Genomic DNA, 19,329 nt, shown 5'->3' with positions numbered 1-19,329 from the left:
CAACAACAAATAAACACAGAGAATGAGGAACGCTAGTTACAAGCACGTTATCAGACTGTCTTGTGTGAACCAAAAGGAGAAATTCCCTGCATGCGATTCCAAGCCCTACCTTCCCGAACTTTGAGACCCCTGCAGACCTGGTGTCCAATCAGAGGCCGTTTCGCTTACCTACATCAATAAATACCAGAAATAAACAACGCTAGGGCCTCACGTGCCCATTGGAATGTAATGCAATCGAACCAAGAGCGGCCCATCCATACTGTAGGTCTTATCTGATAAGTGAACTATTTATAGATACAATCTGGCACCCTGTGCAAGTTTCACATCATACGGCTTTCGTTGCGAGATGATGGAAGGCTTGCCACTGGCCTGCACAAAGCGACTTCTAGGCTCTAGAAGCACAATAATCCACTGGCTGGACTGATGGACTGATGGAGGGCGGTGAACATCAAATCATAACTCACCAGGGTGCACAAACTGCAAGCTGGCTGATATACAGTACGGCAACAGCAATGATTAACGTTGACAGCCTTCTAGAATTCATTCAGGACGCACGATTATGATTCAATACATATTTGAAACGTTATGAAACTTAAAATATTGGACGTTACGGATGGCCAAAGCAAGGGTTCAGGCACAAGACAGCGATATACTGCAGCTCCTTCCCACTGCTGCGCCGCACTGCTAAAGAAAGTGGTTTCTTACTGCACTGGGACTACGGACTCTGAGAACTTGAGGCCAGTTTCTTCACCCAGGGGCCTGTCTCACCACTCATGTACAGTGACACTTGGCCTGCAGGTGACCCCTGTCCCGATTCCAACACTCGTCGCCCTTTTCAAACTAATCCCAAACCCGTTTTACCTTCGCGTTCCCAGATCCCTCATGACACAGCCTCATTCAGGCGCACTGAAAGGCCTGGCCATGACTCACCGTTCCGGACAGGCAGGTTTGGGATACAAGGGGTGGAAATGAAGCCCCTATCCCCAGTGCAGTTAGTAATAAATTCAGCCATATAAGCGCTCACAGAGCTGCATAAGTTACTTGGACCTGCCTGTGCTGGTGAGCTAAAACACATTTCCAAAGCACCAACCTTGTATGTTTTCTAATGACACAAAATATACATGATTCAAAGCCTAATTTGTTGCTGTTGACTTATCATGGAGAGCAAAGTACCTGTCTGTTTTCACTGCAAACTAAAAACCTTTTTGAAATACCCCCAATAAAGAGCACAGGACAGCAGTTCCTGTTTTAACGTCCAGGCACACCCATTCTCAAACAATGAGCAGGCAGGCGTGCTCACCTGCACCTAGCGACCAGGGGACAAACAGGTGACTCTCTGCTCCACTACTGGCACAGGTGCTCCTTCACTGCAGCCTTTCCCATTCCCACTGCTCGGGTCCTGAACACCGGATACCAGGGCCACTGCTCAGAGCCGTAAAACGCTTTCCTGTCCTTCGCTCTACTTGAAACAAACACGTTCCCTTACAGAGCCCCTACTCCCTTTGATGATATCTAGGAACTGCGATGGGGAGTCACATGACTGTAGCAAGCATCCAGCACCTGATAAATTGCAAACGCGTGCTCCATTAAGGATGTCTTTTCTGTGCTAATTGACCAATTCGACCCCAGACAGCTTTCTCTCCTCGCTCGCAGGGGCACAGAGAGAGCCTGGCGAGTGATCACAGTGACCTGGGTGCCTGCTGGGCCCGGCCAGCTCACCGGTTCCAGAGCTCTGAGGGCGTGGCCCCGGCACCCCCCTGCAGGCTCTGCTCCACCCGCTGCCTGCTTTCCTTGCCATGGCTCTAGAGGCAGGGGCCAGAGGGGCCCCAGAGCTTTCATTTAGCGAATTACAGATATTTCCCGTGACTCCAACATCGATCTGTCGTGTCTGCAGCACACAGGACAGTTTATTTTCACAATCCATAAAACTGGAGTTTCATTTTAGTCCGACACACTGGCCAACCACAAATAGTGACTCAAACTCTCAAAACGCGTTTCAGCCAGTGAGGAACCAAGTAGCAGGCTGTCTGCTAAGAACAACATTGAGTGTTAATTACTTCCAATTTTTCCATTCGAAATTCTCATTTCTGCCGGGGGGAATATGACGGTGGAGTGAAACGGGAAGCTGAACACGAAATTGAACACTCGGAGCTCTGTGTGACTGATGAAACACACCACTCAAGCAATCAGCTGTGGAAAATAATAAAAAAATAAACTTCTCAGTGCGTGCTGTGCCGGGCAGCTCAGGACGTTTCCATCGGCTTTCCATAAAGGAGCAGCTTTCAGGAGGAAACGTGGAGGATTCAGGTTTTGCAGGTGTGCGCAATCCGCATTTTAGCCAATCCACCGGCCGGCGAGGAGGCGATATTGATATTCATACCACGGGTCATGCCAAGGGACACTTCTCAAAGTCCACAGTCCGGACACGCCGCGCTGGACGGCAGGGAAACTACTAGTTTACGAGCTCTGGGAGACTTCGCTAAGCCGAACCTCCTCTCTTTGGACCGATCTGATTAACCTTACCCGGTTCAATCAGGTACAGAAGCAGTACCTAGTCAAACGGCACTGAGAAACGATTGGGGCTTTTCGAGTACGAAGCGGAAGCGCTATCATGCAGTATATAGTTCAGACCAGCGAGCTGAAGTCGGTATTTAATTCCATTATCAATAAACGGCTTACCTTGTAGGTACTCTCGGTGAGCTTGTTCACTTCTTCTGGGTCTCTCGACATTGTTATCCTTGTCAAAGCCTTATCTCCTTTATTAAGTGAAAACTGTATATTGGTTTCAAACGCCGGCCCTTCGGAAGCCAAAATTAAAAAAAAACCCCAACAACAACAAAACCTGTTTCTACATTCAAAATGGTAAACGACAGCTTCTGCCGTTTCCCCTGAAGACAAAACCTCGGGTGACCTGCGCTACTTTTTTGCTTTCAACGCAAAAATACGCGTTTTTGTCAGTTGTTGTTTTCAAGAAAGCGGAGAGAGAGCGGTAGCCGGGCTGGTGCCACAGGTGACACGGATCCTGGCAGGCAGAGACGCGCTGTACGCCCGCAGCCTGCGCCAAAGGGAGCTGAACTGTCAAACTTGTGCGCGTCTCGCCGCGCGGAGGCAGGCAGGTGGGGGCGTGACGTCAGCGGTCCGAGGCGGTCTGGTGTCTTAGGTGAGCCGAGCGCGGGCGCGCATGCACGCTCACACCCCGAGCCGGGGTCGTCATGCTTCAGACATGCCGACAGTTGTGCCCGCCCTCCCGCAACATGCACACAGGGACGCTTCGGCCCGGTAGCGCCTTACCCTCCTAGACTCGGCGCCTCCAGTGAAGTTCCAGGATTAACGGGGCGTATCCGTAACCAAACAGCACGACATTCATTTCGCCTCGGATTTCACTCGGACTAGCCCTCGGTTCCTGTCACACTGCGACTCGTGTCACGGGCCAGTGGGTGTTTAAATTGAAGTCAACAAATTCAATCATTAACCTGAAGGCGAGTCCTAGTTTTGTTCGCAATTCAGCCGACAAGACGAGGGCCTCCGGTTCCCCTAGCTCATTCTGACACCATTACCGAAAGTGTCGTGGAAATGTTTTTGTTGCTGTTGTCGCTTAAAACCAACGCCTGTTAGACACAGACTTTCAGCAACAGTCTAACAACTTACCTTTTCCTTGAGCTGTTTCCAAAGGGCCGAGTAGCAGGAGGTTGCATCCGTACGGCACGGTCATTCCGATTTTGGGTGGGCCCGTGTTTTTAAGAGGCGGTTTGTGTTCAGGTATTGCAATAGGGCGAGAAAGGGAATTTCTGGGCAACACATAGTAAACTGAGGTACCCCCGGGATAAGCAAGTTTTCACTGCAGCCGGCCCGAATTATTTTTCATGAACTTCACGAATCTGCAAACATTGCCCGTGTTTGAAATATCGTGCAAGGCTTTTCTGATGAAACCCTCCATTTCGGCATGCGTGGGCGCTTCTACAGAAATAGCGCGTGGAATCTCCAGCCCCGTCGTTACTTTATCACGTTTGCAGTAGAATACTTGTACAGTATGTACCACCATGCCTATCTACTGCCGTATTAACAGAGAGAACACCATTTATGCGCCTATGAAGCCCTCTAGTGTCTTTATAATATTATTGTCTGCGGTTAAAGTAGGCTGTACCGGATATCTAACCACGGCCTGACCCCGATGATTGAGTGGAATAGCGGCCACTAGCGGAGCAAAGAGAAATAACCGGTCGCGGGAGCGATCGAATAGCTGTAATTTCAACAGGTACGAGTCAAGAACAGTTTGGACAAAGGAAGACGCACATGCCACTCGCAAGGGAAAACTGGTTTGGTTTTGTACCCTTACCCTTATGGGTTATGTGTTATGTAAAGTAATTAAAAATGCGAAAAGATGCACAAAGCTTTCTTTTAGATCTTAAGAAATTATCACACCGCCTCAGGGGAAGACTGCAAGTTAATACTGTGCAATTTCTGGAAATAATCAGGGTTAGGACGCAATGAACCTACCATTACTTTGAAAACGTTGAATTAAAGTAAACTACTTTGCTGAATTATATGACAAGGCAAGGATAGAAATCAACAAAACCAACCATTTCAAGAAAGGGTACAAAGGGGGGGGGAAGACATCGAGCCCATTCCGCTCCTTTGGCTGTTAATGACATTATCTGGAAAAGCGATCCAGCAGTTTCTAGAAAGAGCCTGGCTGGGTGTCTTGCAACACGCCCACAAATTTTCAGTTATTCTGGAGGTTCAAATGCTTCTAATACCCTCAAATCCGTAACACCCCTGCTTCTTCTGTGCTAATGGACTGTTTAATATATTCTATAAACTTAGTTTTTCGTCCTCATAAGGCATGATGGCTATTTCTTTCTTGGTAGACACCTGAGTGAAAAAAAACTTATAATATATTAGCCATTTTCTTTTCATTGTCTACTGCTATAGGAAGGAACTGGCTCAATGTGTATTTTATATAATTTTAAACTGTGAAGAAGTGTTGAAACGTTGGGGCAGGAAGGTGGTGAGGTGTTAGATCTTTCGTCTGTGCTCATGGAGTTTTTCCAGGCTCCCGAAGGTAACGGGAGTTTCCGAACTTATTGTGTGTGGGTGTGTGTTTGCACTGCGATGGGCCTGCGTGGCGTGGTGGGTGTGGTCTCTTATGCCCACATTTCTAGGATAGGCTCCAGGTTGCTGTGACTCTTATCAGGATTCAATATCACGAATGAAAGCAAAAGGAGATAACAAACAGACAAATGGAATAAGCAAGTGCTGAAACTTACTGTACCTACAGTACGTCTGCAGCTTATTCATGTCTGTGTGAGCGGAGTTCCAGGAAATGTCACTAGATGGCGACGTACAGCAGTTTCTGGGGACTTCGGGCACGTCGTTTCTGGTCCTGTGGGGTCTGTGTTTCTACAGGCTTTTTTAGGTCCCTTTAAAACATCTGAATAACAAAAAATGACCATTACATGGAGTATAAAGACCAAGCGGTTAAGAGAACACAAAAAAGTGGCAGTGAATTTTCCAGGTTATCAAAACCAAAGGAGACTTGATTGTCAGGATATGAGCAGATATGAACATCAGGCATTTAGAATTACAGGCAACCGTTTCTGAGAAAGTTCTATTTAAATCCACAATCTTGAAAGTCCTTTAGTTTTTGATGTATTTTCATTGCAAACTTTTAAATGTACACTTGAATTTCAATACTAAAGCTAAGATATGAGAAAATCTTAAGGCCACTGTACTGTACTGTCCCGCGAGCAGAGCAGAGACAGTGGTACACAGATGTGGGGAACGCTGTCTGGCCTCTTGACTGAGGCTTAAACTGCTCTTCCACTCTCAGAGCAGCAGAGTTGCACTTGCTCATGTCTTCCTATAAATCTCAGACCTCATTTAGAACCGAATGCTCTGGTTGATTCACACTTGACCACTATGCTGGTTTAATTTGTAGTGTTTATTACTCCTTAATTCCTACATTTATAAGGTTGAGGGAAAATAGATCTGCATCACATTTCAGTGGTGAATCTACCCTTATAATCTCTCCTTTGTACAACATACAGAACCTGGTGTCGCTGTGAAGATGTGGCCAAGCATATAATAGCATAAAAGAGAACCAGGAAGGCCTTGAGTGTGGTTTAATAAGCAAGTGTATTTTCATCCCATAGTGCTAAATATATCCTAGAAGGACAAACGGTGATGGGGAAGCTACTCAGACCTGCAGCCATGGCCTGGATTTCACTGTCATTCTCACAGGCTGCTTCCCCCGTGTTAAACAATGTGAGGATCTGAAGTTAGGGCACATTAACATGTCTGCCTCCCTCTCCAGGTAACGATTCTTCCTTTCTTTGATGATGCTGGATGTTTTCCATGAGGGGATTGAATTAATTTACAATTCACTCTCATCACATTCCAGGACTCCTGCGATGAGCAGATCAGGTGGAGCAGATCAGCGTGGATTCATTCAGCATTCTCCTTCAAGCGATCTCTCCGCGCAGCACGCAGCGATCTGGGAGAGAGGCAAGGGCACGCAGAGAGGCTATGGCTTGGGTGAAGTTTGGGGTCACCATGTGTATAACCTTGCGGAAGACCTTCACGTCCACATGCTACGCATAGACCTAAATTATCATACACAGTGCCGACATACAGTACAGCCAACCTTTGCAAATCTTTCCATGCTGGTCGCCTAAGACTTTTCCAGTGTCCTCCAGGTGTCCAGCTGTCCCCCAGGGGCTCTGCTCAATGCCTTTCCTCCTTCTCTTTTCCAACCTTGACTGAAGACAGCTAACGTTGAATGCACAGCAGAGAACAGACAGGAAACTAACAGTAGCCCTTATGAGCAATTAATATCAATAGAGAAGGACAGAGTGTACTGTAACCACAACAGTTGCTAAAACACCACGTGCTCCTATGGGTGGTCAATAGGTTCTTCATTAGTTTTCTATGGAGCTGTGGAAATAAATTTTGACTCAGTCAATTCCCCTGGAATCTTCACCGGTACTTGTTAGGATCAGTCAGGGCTCAGCGGATGAGGAATTCTGTCATTTTTGTCTGTGTTCCTGTGTGGAATAGGGAAAACGCAATGAGACCTGGTTGTGCAGCAGGATAAGCAGAGCTAGACAGAAAGACTTTGTAATGAATGAGCCCGGACTTAACAGCACTTAACCGTTAACACCGCTGGAGCACGAGAGGCTGAGCCGTTTGCCGGAGGAAAGGGAAGAGCCGAAGAGTTTCCCACACCTGGCGTGAACAGAGAGCTGCTCTGTGCCTAAGCTTTTTAAAACAGCTTCCGACCTTCAAAAGCACAAGCGCCAGGAAAGGAACACGACAGCAAACCTCCACGGGCCTCAGGTGACGGATTCGACAGCCGCTTGGTTAACGAAGAGACAGCGATGAAGAAAGAGCATTGCTTTGTAATTAGCGTTGCTTGCTCACTTCGGGGAGTGAAGAACATTAAGCCTGAAGTGAGAGGAAAAGATCACAGTCTACAGCTGGGAAGACATGCCTAAGCACTTGAGAACATATGGACTGAGATGATTATGCGAAACTATATGATTTTAATCCTTCCAGCATCGTGCTTTGCCATGATCCCACATTTCTTACGTGAAGTTTTAGCCCTTCTAGAAACGTAGAGTTAGTGGCTGGGATTAACGCAACTTTTGAAAGAAAAGAACCGAGCCTCTGAGAGCTGGAGTGGGAGCTGCTCACGGAGTCTCGAAACGCCTGATCAAACACCGATTTGCTATATGTTCCAAGTATGTGCTGTAAGATTCATTGCTGTGAAGTGAACACTCATGCTATATCTGTGCGGTGCACTTCAATAAAACAATGCAGCACAAATACAACGGGATGTCTCAGCCTATGTATATTGCACTGGACATGCAGAGCTTTCAGCGCTGTGATTCCCTGTAAATGGGCTCTCGTGGAGTTTTACTGTGACACGGCCAAGCTCTGACCTCTCACCTCCCAGAGACTCGCCATCTAGTTGAATTGGTCTCTTGTTTTATTGTGTCAGTTTGCTGTGTTTGTTTCACTTCTGTTACGTGAGCCATGTTCCTGTTGTTGTGCTGTGCTGTGCGTTGTGCTGAAATGTGCTCATCAGAATAAATGGCATTTTCTTCTTTATGGAGATAACCTACAATTTCCATTTTCATCTGTTACAAAGTCACCTCGGTATCGATATCGGTTTACAGTTTGGAAGTGCAGCATTGAAATAACATCATCATCATCTTCAAAATCGTCATGAAAAAGATCTTTCTTACAGGGCCTCCACAATGCATCCTGGGGATCTCAGGGCATCTTCCCATCTCTCTGTGTTCGAAGATTCATTTGTACAATCCCTATCGCAGATTTTATTTCAGAGGGAAATGGGGATGTTTATTAAAAGAAATTGAGCGACAATCCCTGACTTAGAAAAGGAGCTTTTCAATGGAGCATCAGAGGATCTAAATCAGAGTGTTTTTGAAACTGCGCAGCCAGTGGGAGTGAATTTGAGTATTAAAAGATTATAGTATTCACTGACCAAACCCATGTAATCCACAGTTTCAAGCTGATCTCATCTCTTGACTAAATAAAATGAGTCTAGTTGTTTGTTTTTTTTGTGTTTAGTTGTACCTTTAGACTAGTGCAAAAACTTACATCACTGAAGATAAAAGCGTTATTATAATGCAATTAAAAATGTCCACAGTAAAATGTCTCTCAAGGATTTAACTGACATTTTTGTGTCCTTCATTTCAAAGGATTGCTAATCATGTTTTATGTAATATTGTAAATGAAATCTGCACCCGCAAAGTTAATACAAGGGAAGAAAATGGAACCTAGGCAAGAATATTCTCATTCTAAACCATGATCAGACTGAGCTCTGAACCGGAGCTATCTGCTGGCTCCCCAGCTAACATCAAATTAAAAACATTATACCAACTCACTTCAAAAGGAACTGAAAAAACTCTTCCTCTTGTTGTCTAAAATACAATTAAAATTATTTTTTAATGACAGAATTCCACATGACAACCCAATAAACAGTACCTCAAAAGAGTCTGGAATTGATCCATTTGAAAAGATCTTACAACTTATCCTTGAATAAGAATTTGCACAAATGTAAAAAATAATGTAATAATTATGGTATAGTTTTATACTGTAGGTTTTTACATTGCTTCAACTTTAGTTTCTTAGAAATAATTGGTCAGTGGAACTGAGTTCTTTATTTTCTTTATTATACCACTAAATCAATGTAGCTAGTTAGCAGCTTCACAACAGGGTACCAGATGACTAATTGATCTGTGTTTTTTATACCATCAAATATCCTGTGTTGCTGTCAAGGTGAGAAATCTGCACTGAAATTGAGGGAGAAACAGTGACACCGAAGCTAGTTTAAACCTGAGCAACACTTATTAGAATCTCACACATCCGTTGGATCCTATAATTTGATTCTAGCTGCGAACCTGAAGGAGGCCAGAGGCAGCCAAGATCTTTATTATCAGGGGATCAGAAAAAATAAAAGCTCACATCAACAAACGCAGTCGAGCTTCTCGTCAGAGCACAGCGCCACCATGGCTAGCAAAATGTCACAGATCTCAAACCATGCCATGGTCGTGTGTGTTTTTTTTTTTTAGAGTTCGGTGCAATCGAATTATTTTTCTCCACTTGTCATAACTTAGATCTATAAATATTTTTATGCGTGATGGACGGATCTAGCTCATAGCACAAAAGCCCTTCAATGGTGCCTGTCCGTTGCATCCATCTGATCACCAGAAAGTCACGGGCCCTGGTAAGAGTCCAGATGAGTCCCGTCCCGGAGGAACTGGCCACAAGATGGGACTGGAAGCACACAGTTGATCCCCCAGCTGGGATGGGATGCTATTCTATCTTAAGGTCACTCAGAAAGGGACAGTTGAGTGTCCCCAATCAAGCCTGTCTTAGTGGAGGCAGCTGAATTTAGTGCAGCCACATCTTGACCAAGCTGGTGTTTTGTACTTCATTCAGCTGGCAGGACCAGTCATTGCAGAGGACTGAGACAAGACTGGAAAGGAGAGCAAGACTGTACTTGCTCCGCCTCACTACCTTCTCTTTCAGCTAGTACCTCCAGCCATTGCTCAATACAGTCCAAGTTTCGATCAGCGTTCACAGGCGTACGAGGAAGGAGCACTCAAGGGATAACCTTCAGCTGGCAGGGCAGTGTCTGTTACATGACTGAAGCCGATGGTCTGGAATGAATGAATGGTCACACAATAAGACTCAGGAAAAACACACGATTCAGAACAGAGGTTGAATAAAGAATGAAAAAAATGCTTACAATTGCAAATCCATAAATCATTTACTGTGGCATGTTCCACAACCAGATCTGCGGTGATTAGTAATCCTTTCATCCATTTATTATTTTTCTCACAGATTCTCCTTTCTCAGGTTCCGGGAAAAGAAAAAAAAAATATTTGATTTCCTCAGATTCATGCAGAGAGATGGCTGCTGTGGCTGATCGGATTTTTTAATGAGGGCGCGCAGTCATCAATTTTTCAACAGGCTGTAGCAGTCTGTCGGAAATTCTGGCTTGTGAAACAAACAGAGCTAAATCAATTAATTAAGTGTTCTTATCGCAGCGGCAGCTCTCCAGTACCTTTAGCATCAATCATTAATCTAGGGCCACTTCCACGTTTCGTCTTTTGCGATTTTGCACGGGTGCATCGCTCTCCCGCGAACCGACTTAATGGCTCGAGCCCGCGGACAGCGCAAGCTGCGCCTCGGCCAGCCAAAACGAGCTCTTCCTGGGCTTGTAACTGCAGAACAGCCTTCTGCTCAACGAAGATGAATAAACCAATGGCTGTGCACTCACCACAAGAAGGGCACATTCGAAATGAATTCGCAAAGATCCGTCCATCCATTTCCAGTAACCTGGAGCAGGGATGGGCGATCCTGGTCCTGCAGGGGCCGGTCCAGGTTTACATTGCAGCTCAGCTCTTAACAAGCTCAGTCAGCTCTTCACTGGTTTAATGGGACCAACTTAACAGCTTCTCCAAACCCTGTGCTCCAGAAGTGCTTACCGGGTCTGTAAATGAGTTCACCACCAGTCGTAGCCAACGCCCCTTGAGGGTGGCCAGCTCGCCACGACGACCATGCAGGTTGGGATATCTGTTGGCATTACTAGCAAAACACTTTAGAGAGTGAGGTTCTTGGGTGTTAATGTAGTCGATGGAGTACTGCGTCCGCTCTGTCCAGTGGTTTCACAGACCCTGCTAATCTTCCAGTGCCTAGTGTCAATATTTGCTATGTATTACTTTTGCCAGACGAGGTCTGTGCAGCTATGCTGTATCTACAGTACATGTGCACGTCGGTGTGTAGTGTACAGGGTGAGATCATACATTGGTGTGTTAAAGCACTTGATTACATTCTGCTGACTCGCCTACTGTACTATTCGCAGTACAATACACCCACTATGTCCAGTGGGACGTGACGCATTACTTACGCAGTGCTTTTAACAACCGGATCTCGGAAGGCACGCTTTGACGAGGTTTCACTATTGCACCACTCACTTCTACAGAGAAATTCACAGACGTGCAATGTCAGGCTGCTCCGCTCCTCAATCTCTTTCTTCAGTTTTTTTTTTACAAATCTAACTAGAGGGCAATTTATGAGAATCTCAAGGGCAGCCAGGTCTCAGAGGAGAAGCTTGTCTGAATTTCTTTGATGGGGGGAAAAAACACCCTCTGATTTTTAGATCTCTCGTCAGCAATTATTCAGACCTTCTACCCGCGCGGCACGTCCCCCTGACAATGTAAATCCGGCGTCTGACTGAGACTGCAATTCAGTACCGATCAGACATCTTAAAAAGGGGATGAAAATGTCACTTTGCTCTTTGGGGTAAACTCACAAAGCGTCTCTGACAGGTGGAGTCAGATTTCAGCAATCATAACCAATTTTATACAGCATCTTTACTTCGAACCACAGAACCTCAAAGTGCTTCACAATACTGACCTGTGCTGAAACAATAAGCCAAACGCTGAAACTCCAGCTCATTAGGGAGGAAAAACCACAGGACAGCCTCCCTGCAGGACACAAGCAGCCAGCTCTCCCCTTATAGCAACCAAGTGTTGCCAGTCACAGTGAGGGCAAGGTGAAGCACAAGGTATGATACAGCCTCATACAAAAACACAGGAAATCATGGCACTCAAAAGAAATGGCATATTACAAGCAAGAGAGCACTCCTTCTGTCTTTTATTGGCAACTGTCCCTCACTGGACAGGACAAGCAGATTAAGAGATCAGTTGTATACCACACAGTGCAACACAGTTGCTGCTCCCTACAGATGACAATACTGGTCTCTAGAGTTCCTCCATAAAGGCTCTATGTCGCCTGTCCAAAAAGACAGTCTGCATGGTGGCACAGCAGAGCAGCTCACTGCCTCGTGAGCCACTTGGACAGTGAACACTTCCCCGTCCTTTTAACACCAGAAGCGACCACATTAAAATAAATGCATGAACTTGCAGCAGCATGCCGAGTGAAAAACTGATACAAAGAGACTTCCTTTGTTGTAATGGACTGGTCATGGAAAGTACCCATAAGGAACTGACTGTAGCAGGCTTCGTTTGCTAGGATGTCTTTGATGAGCCCCAGAGCTTTCACTTAATTTGTTTGGATTAAACTAAAGAGGAGATCAAAGGCTGCACCTTAGAAATGATCAAGGTTATTTATGTAACATGCTGCATCTCTCCCCAGCCTTGTCCTTGGGCCTGAGAAAGGTTTGCGGAGAGAGGTGGGCTGAGGCTACAAGGTGACCCAGATGTATCTTTCTGAAATCTGTCACTGTTTCAGGCTCCTCTCCCTTGTCCTGCTCATTGGCTCTCTCCTCTGGGCTCACCGGTTATTGATGACTCTCCTACAACCTTGAGCAAAGCGGTACATCAGAAAGCACAATCCTGAAAGACGAGTATAGTCCTTGAGAATAACACTGCCTTTTTTATAGTTGAGAATTTACAATACCTCTGCCTAAGAATATGAGTTCCTTGGTATCAGGTGAGGGTTTGGTCCCTTGCTTTTATCCTTCTGCTACAACTCTTCATCCCATATCTACTCAGTTCTCCTGGGGGAAGCCTTGATAACACAGTAAAGTGCATGAAAGCACAGTAAGATTGCAGTGCTAGCCCGGTGAAGCATGTTGGGGTCACTGTGCTAAACCATAGCGTGGCAGCGTGAAAACATGATGGAAACTGCAGGCAACTCTCAAAGCCAACTTTCCTAAAGGTCACAGACCAGCCTGAGATTCCTATCAGTGAGGAATAGAGGAATAACTCCCCTCCTAGAGTTCAATTTCTATACCTGTCAATGGTGATTTTCCTTCTTCAGTTTACAAGCTTCATAGACCCAGCTGTGTCTAGGGCCAGGCTACATCACTTTCACAATAAGCCCTAATGGAAAAGTCATTTTTCCAATTTCCCTCCACAATGCAATTTGTATTGTGCATTTCACCAGGCTATTAGTTCCATGTTTATGCATTGACAGGTTACAAATTGCATCTACACACGGAAAGAACCTTCAAAGAAAACAGGAAAGGGTATATTACAAAAGTGTTTGACACGTCAGGCTGATCACTCGGAAACAGCTGTCTGAAACAAAGATAGAGAATCCTTGAGACAAGACGCATGTCTTGTCCAAAAAGATGTGGGGAAGAAAAGAGAAAAAAAACTCTGGAAAGAGCCTTTGATGCATCAGTCAATCACAGCTGGCTGCAGTCTGCATCTTCATTTGTCTCCACATGTCTCAGTGTCTCCGTGTGTCACCACTTCCTGATCCACCCCTGCTCAAGTGCTCCGCTTATCACTGCAGCAGATTGTGATGAAAGAGCTGTGAGAAACAGCTAACAGATTTTGCACTGCTAATTTTCCATTTTGATTTTGTTCTAGTTGTCTTTAGCCAAGGAAGCGGAAGGAGGTACTGGCCATTAATTAGTCATCCTTCCCAGGCTGTCTTTTCTCGTAAAGACTGGAGCTGAACATCAGCGGAAAAAGACGAAGCAATTACATGCCCTTAGCCAATTGGATGAGCAGCTTATTTAAAATGGGAAGAGAAAGCAAGTTACCCAGCTGGAATCCTGGAAGGCAGTGTAATGAGTGCAAATCTGTGAGCTAACCAAATTGTTTTTTTTGTGCTGAATATTTTTAAATTCAGAATCTTCCAACAGATCAATAGACCTCTCCAGCGAGGCAGTGTCTTCAGCACTGAGGAGTATTAGTGTTTTTTTTCACTGAGACAGGTAGCAAAACAGCTGACAGATCAAAGTGGCAGGTTGAGTGAACTGGACAGGCACTGAGGAATATTTCAGTGCCAGTTAAAACTGATTTGTAGACTAATGGCCTCAGATTTGTAGATATCAAATGACAAAATATTTGATTGTGGCCCTTTTGATGTAAGGGATCGGCTCGTCAGCCCTGTGAATGACAGATCCTGGAGAGGCATTATGCTCCTGTTGCTGTTTACAGAGAGAGCATGTTTATAGTGTTACACTAATCCTAATGCCAGCTAAAGCCACACCTGCTGTGTAACACATTGCACAATTACTGCAGTTAAAGAGCTGAAGGATTCTAGATCATTCTTCAATTTATTCTGTTACAGGTTTTTACCACTTTCCACTTGCAAATTGTCTCAGTGATAAACTCATTTGATTTTATAATTAGTTCGTTTTATCAAAGCGCTGCACCTAAATAAATTGGAAAGGCCAGTGTTAAGGTTTCGTGAAACTTTTCTATCTAGAGAGTATTAATGGTTATTAGTCAATTTCGATAAACAGGACCTCAGCCCTTCATTTTGTGTCTTTGCAACTCCTGGCTCCTGTTTTAAAATAACTGCTGGTTCAGGCTCTGACAGGACTGCTTCGGTGAGTGAAATAAAGTGTGCAATTAAAAAGTAAAGTATCTCCAACAGTGCTAAGCTGTGAATACCTACGCCTTTGCAGCAAAAGGAGAGAAGTCAAACTTTTATTCTGTTGATCGTCACAGCTGAATGGATGCTGCGGTATGTATTTTTTTCCTTCTCCATTCCAAATTGATGCTCTTTGTTCTACAAAGAAGAAGCTGTTTTGCTGCCTCCAGAAGCTGCTTTGAAAGCTGTCCCCCAAAGCACAACAGAAAACTCATTCATTTTTCATGCCTCTCCGGCTCCGAGCTCTGTGCTCTCAACTTTAACTGGGGATCCTGAAAGCACTGCCATTGTTTGTGAGGCAGCGGGAGCAGCCGTCTCAGAGGAAGAGACTGGCAGCGTGAAGGAAAACTCTCCTGCTCTTCCAGACGGCCTCTGTTGCTCACATCTACTGCCCCCCCAAGAAGATTAGGAGTCGCTGCCTTTTAATCGCATTATAAATCCCACCTGGCTTTGCGTGCATTTTGTTGAGAATCAAACGAGCTTTTTGAACATCAATACTCCATAATATTCAAACATCCTCAGCAGTGAAAATGCAGTCTACTGTGCATTATGTATTCACTCCTGAAGACTAGGTCTGCAACACAGATTAATTTATTTAAATGGCACAAAATAATCAAATCCATCAGACCTGGAAACAGAATCACACAGTGAACTCCAGGCAGTCTTGAAAACTTCCATCTTTTTTCCGTTTCATCTACTTCAGAAAATGCCCCCACCTCCCATTAACCCCCCCTCCCATGGATTTTTAATATTGCTGGAAGTATGGAGCACTAGGATGTCATCTGATGGAATTAAAATGTAATACGTCGGAAATACTCAGAATTCAATTCTATGCACCCGTATCTGAAGTGAAGAATTAAATATCAATGACATGCATTGTTTTAATGTTATGCACTGAATGCAAGTGCTGAGTGCTGAATTTTGCAGCAATATGGTAAATTATATAAAAAGTTGTTATATATTCTTTTCTGCACACTACTGTTTTCTTGGTATCTATACTGGAAAGCACTTGGTTAGACATGCGGATTCATTGTGTCCAAAGGTTTAGTGCTTTCTGATCACTGTGATTTGGAATCATGGCTTCAACATGCTCCTGGGTTGTGGGAGTACAGCACAAGCTACCCAGCCATGTGGTTGGGACTGATACCTTGGCCTGTCAAGAAACAGCTGGATGAGATCCTGGGATCAATTCATCACTAACAAGCAGGCTAGAAGGGACGAACAGCCCCCTCTCATTTGTAGCTCTTCTTACCTTTTGAACACGGCAAAAGACAGCAGGCAACTGCAGGTTCTGTCTGCAAAATCTGGGCTTTAAAGAGGTTGTCAGTGAACAGATGAAAGTTCAGTGAAAGAAAGTTCTGCGAGACAGAGAACAGTTCAGCTGAGATGAATAATGCAGTTATGTGTGGGTTTCTTGGCTAGGAAGGGTTTCTCTGCTTGAATGCCAGTTTTAATGGATTCATTCAACCAATCTATTCAGGCAATGAACGAGGCAGCTCTGCCCTCACCTGGAAGCACTAATAAATCACTGCAGAAATCCCAGTTCCATCTCAAACTCATCACGCACCCCTAAACTCCTTCCTGGTTCCCTCAGTCCAGTGTCAGAGGTGCCTACCTGGGTCAGGAGTCCGGAGGGCCACTGGGGGCAAGAGCTAGTTCTGAGAGGTGCATTAGTCACCACTCTGCTCTGGCCCTGACATCTGCCATCATAGCTCAGCTATCATGCTGACAAGGGTGGCAGGCCAGGAGCAGGACTCACAGTGGCCTGGGCCTGCACTGTGCCATCTGGTTCTCCAAACCCCCTGATCAGTATCAACAAGCACTGCCAGACCCAATCAGGTACAATAGCTCTCGTCTGAAAGTTGCTCTGTATGAGCGCAAAAAAGATGTACTTTAACCAGTTGCTGACTTTGGTAATATGTCTTTACCAAAAATAATAAGGCTTCAATTATTTTCTTCTAAGCAATAGTGTGCAATTAATGGTATTCAGGAGAGGAAATAATGTAATTTTAAAAAGCTGGTTAATTGCCATGGTATTCTGTTCTCATTCATATATTTTTGTCCCTGAGGCAGCCGTCTTTCTGGAGTTTTCCAGCAGCTGGGAGTTACGTCAGACAGACAACAGCCTCAGGGACTCTCTCTGACTGTGCCAATGTGAGCTGACATTCTGAAAGTTCGCACACCGGACCTAGAACTTCTAAGTTTAAAAACTTGCCAGGGCGTGTGCATTGGAGAAGAACACAAATACAGGCAGGTACAGTAGTGGTGAAACAAGATGAGGGGCAACACTGTATTCTAGACAGTCCAATCCCATTAAGACAAAGTGGTCAATGAGTAGAGGCCAAGTTCTCAGGTTAGTTTGGGCTAAATAAACAAACCTTTGGTCCAATGCAACTACTCCCAGCTCAGATAAAATACAAAGCAGGAGGTGTTGTGGTTCTTACCAAACCCAAGGCTACAGATGTGCTTCAAATACTTGAAGACTTTAGCCCCTTTGTGAAAGAAAAGCATCAAAGTTTGGCCACTGGAGCTCCACAATTGGCAGTCCAAACAATTGTGTGACTCTTTCAAGAGCAGTCCGCAACCCTCATCCGATTGGTGGTTAGATTAGACCTACTGGATTACAGCATTTAAGGATCACAAGTGCCTGACTTCTGCGTTGTGCCATGTTCTTAGGAGGAAACAAAAATCATGACCTTCGAGGCACGCTCCTGTGGTCTGCAGACATTGCCGTTTAGCTACACAAATTTATTACCTGCCCTCGATACAATAGAAAAAAATGTTTTGCAAAGCAGATCTATCCAAAATAATTGAATATTATCATCAACTGTACACCAAGATAAAATTCAAAAGCTCTTCATTTTACCTCTGTGATGGCTCTTAGCCAAATACGTGACTCTGACTTATTAAATTCTGTTGTATATGTTACTAAGGCACAGACATCTCTCCTGTCAGCTGTCAGCTTCAGGCCAAAAACACCACTGCGCCCACAACCTTGAAACTCTTACAGGGAATGAGGTCTGTCTGTGTGCAGCAGTTAGATACATTGCAGGTTTTACAATGTGCTAGCCGCTGTGCATAAGCCAACACCGGGAAATGGATATTTCATGTTTTGTCACTTTGAGTAGAATTTGCATTGACAGATGTGGAATTAAATTATACTGTATGCATCTGTCCAGAAAATGCAACTGGTGCAAGAGTCAGTTGCTTGTAAAACATGAAATGTATCAAATTAGCAAGCAATGGGAATCTTATTCCACTTCCTTGCCTTAACAGTGATTCTGCTTCCCTATTTGAATTGTGCAGTTGCTTGTTTTGACGTACTATATTGTATTGTATTATATACATCTTTAAAGACCTTGGGGCTGCTGTGCAATCAGGTTTTCTTGGCCTCTTTACAGCAGCAGATAAAGAGACCTGGGATAAGCTGTTAAATTGGTCATTAAGCCACTAACAAGGTGATTAAGGTCATTGAAAGCAGAGATGGAATGAAAACGTGCAGCCTACCGGGACTTGACCACCCTTGTGTTCTGTATTTCTTTTGAAAACTGTGAAACAGTCCAAGGCAACTCCTATTCACAAATCCCATCATTCATAGCGACCTCTGCGTGATCTCCGAAAGACCTGAAAAATGTTTTTTCTAAGCTTCTGTATTTCAGTTTCAGTCCTTCCTTTCCTCCCAGCGTTTTAGCATTTCAGAAGGAATGCAAAGCTTATTTTGGCATTATCAGGCATTTTACAGTGTTTCGGTTCTCTGATTTAGAGAAATAAATTCTTTTAAAATGTAGAGTTAAAAGCATTCCCTTATGAACATGTCAAAAGCTTGCTTTGCTTTCTCAATCTCCAATTTAAAGGAGAGTGTAGTGTTCTCTCACAATATCTCAATGAAAAGTTAAATATGTATCAATGCATATTGCATGTGTATCAGACATACAGTACTTGTGTTCAGGCAATTTCAATTGTAGTATAGTGATCACGAATTGGGGAAATAAACTCACTGCAAAACAAATGTACCTTTCTTTACAATGAGAGCTGTTTTTAATATATTGAAATCTGGGTCTGTCACTCAATAATTTGTAAAAAACAATACAAAAGACTGCTACACTTCACTGGTGGATGAAATGGGTCTGTTCTATTAATAAATCATTTTGGAATTATTTTAAAGAAAACACTTTACAAATACATACCAACACAGGGTTATTATAATTCTTACCATTAGAGCCTAGACCTTCAGAAAAGAGAATGACGAATGGTATGGAATATGTGGATTTTGTGGTCAGTGGGGACACAGTACAAGCAGTTGGGAAGGCTTGAGGAGACCAGAACAGGGCGATAGAGACGGAGTTCTGACGTAAATCACAGCCTCAGATAACACAGCGAGACAGACATGGTCTTGGACAGCCTCTCTCTGTCTGTAGTGGCTGGAAGACGGTATCACAG

General features: G+C 44.4%; 1 protein-coding gene and 1 long non-coding RNA gene across 4 annotated transcripts in view; one reads left to right on the top strand and one right to left on the bottom strand.

Annotated features, from left to right (window-relative positions):
- The window catches only part of baiap2l1a (BAR/IMD domain containing adaptor protein 2 like 1a), a 43,808-nt gene extending 39,806 nt beyond the window's left edge, over positions 1-4,002 (bottom strand). The window contains exon 1 of one of the 3 annotated variants that reach the window (XM_088612145.1): positions 3,649-4,002. Coding sequence is in view for 2 of the 3 variants with exons in the window: in XM_088612144.1 (XP_088468270.1) it covers positions 2,680-2,730 (51 nt within the window). In the remaining variant the exon portion in view is untranslated. Of the gene's footprint in view, positions 1-2,679; positions 3,076-3,648 lie in introns of those variants that run through there. The other 2 variants (XM_088612144.1, XM_088612143.1) reach the window with 2 other exon arrangements.
- On the top strand, positions 3,044-8,678 carry LOC148644756 (uncharacterized). The gene is made up of 3 exons (XR_015928232.1): positions 3,044-3,160; positions 6,153-6,313; positions 6,401-8,678. It is a non-coding gene; the product is annotated as an uncharacterized LOC148644756 (long non-coding RNA).
- Positions 8,679-19,329: the final 10,651 nt, after the last annotated feature.

The sequence above is a fragment of the Lepisosteus platostomus genome, chromosome 19 (genome assembly GCF_059453375.1).
Source record: "Lepisosteus platostomus isolate fLepPlt1 chromosome 19, fLepPlt1.hap1, whole genome shotgun sequence".
In the NCBI taxonomy this organism is placed as follows: domain Eukaryota; kingdom Metazoa; phylum Chordata; class Actinopteri; order Semionotiformes; family Lepisosteidae; genus Lepisosteus; species Lepisosteus platostomus.
This window is presented reverse-complemented; position numbering and strand designations above follow the sequence as displayed.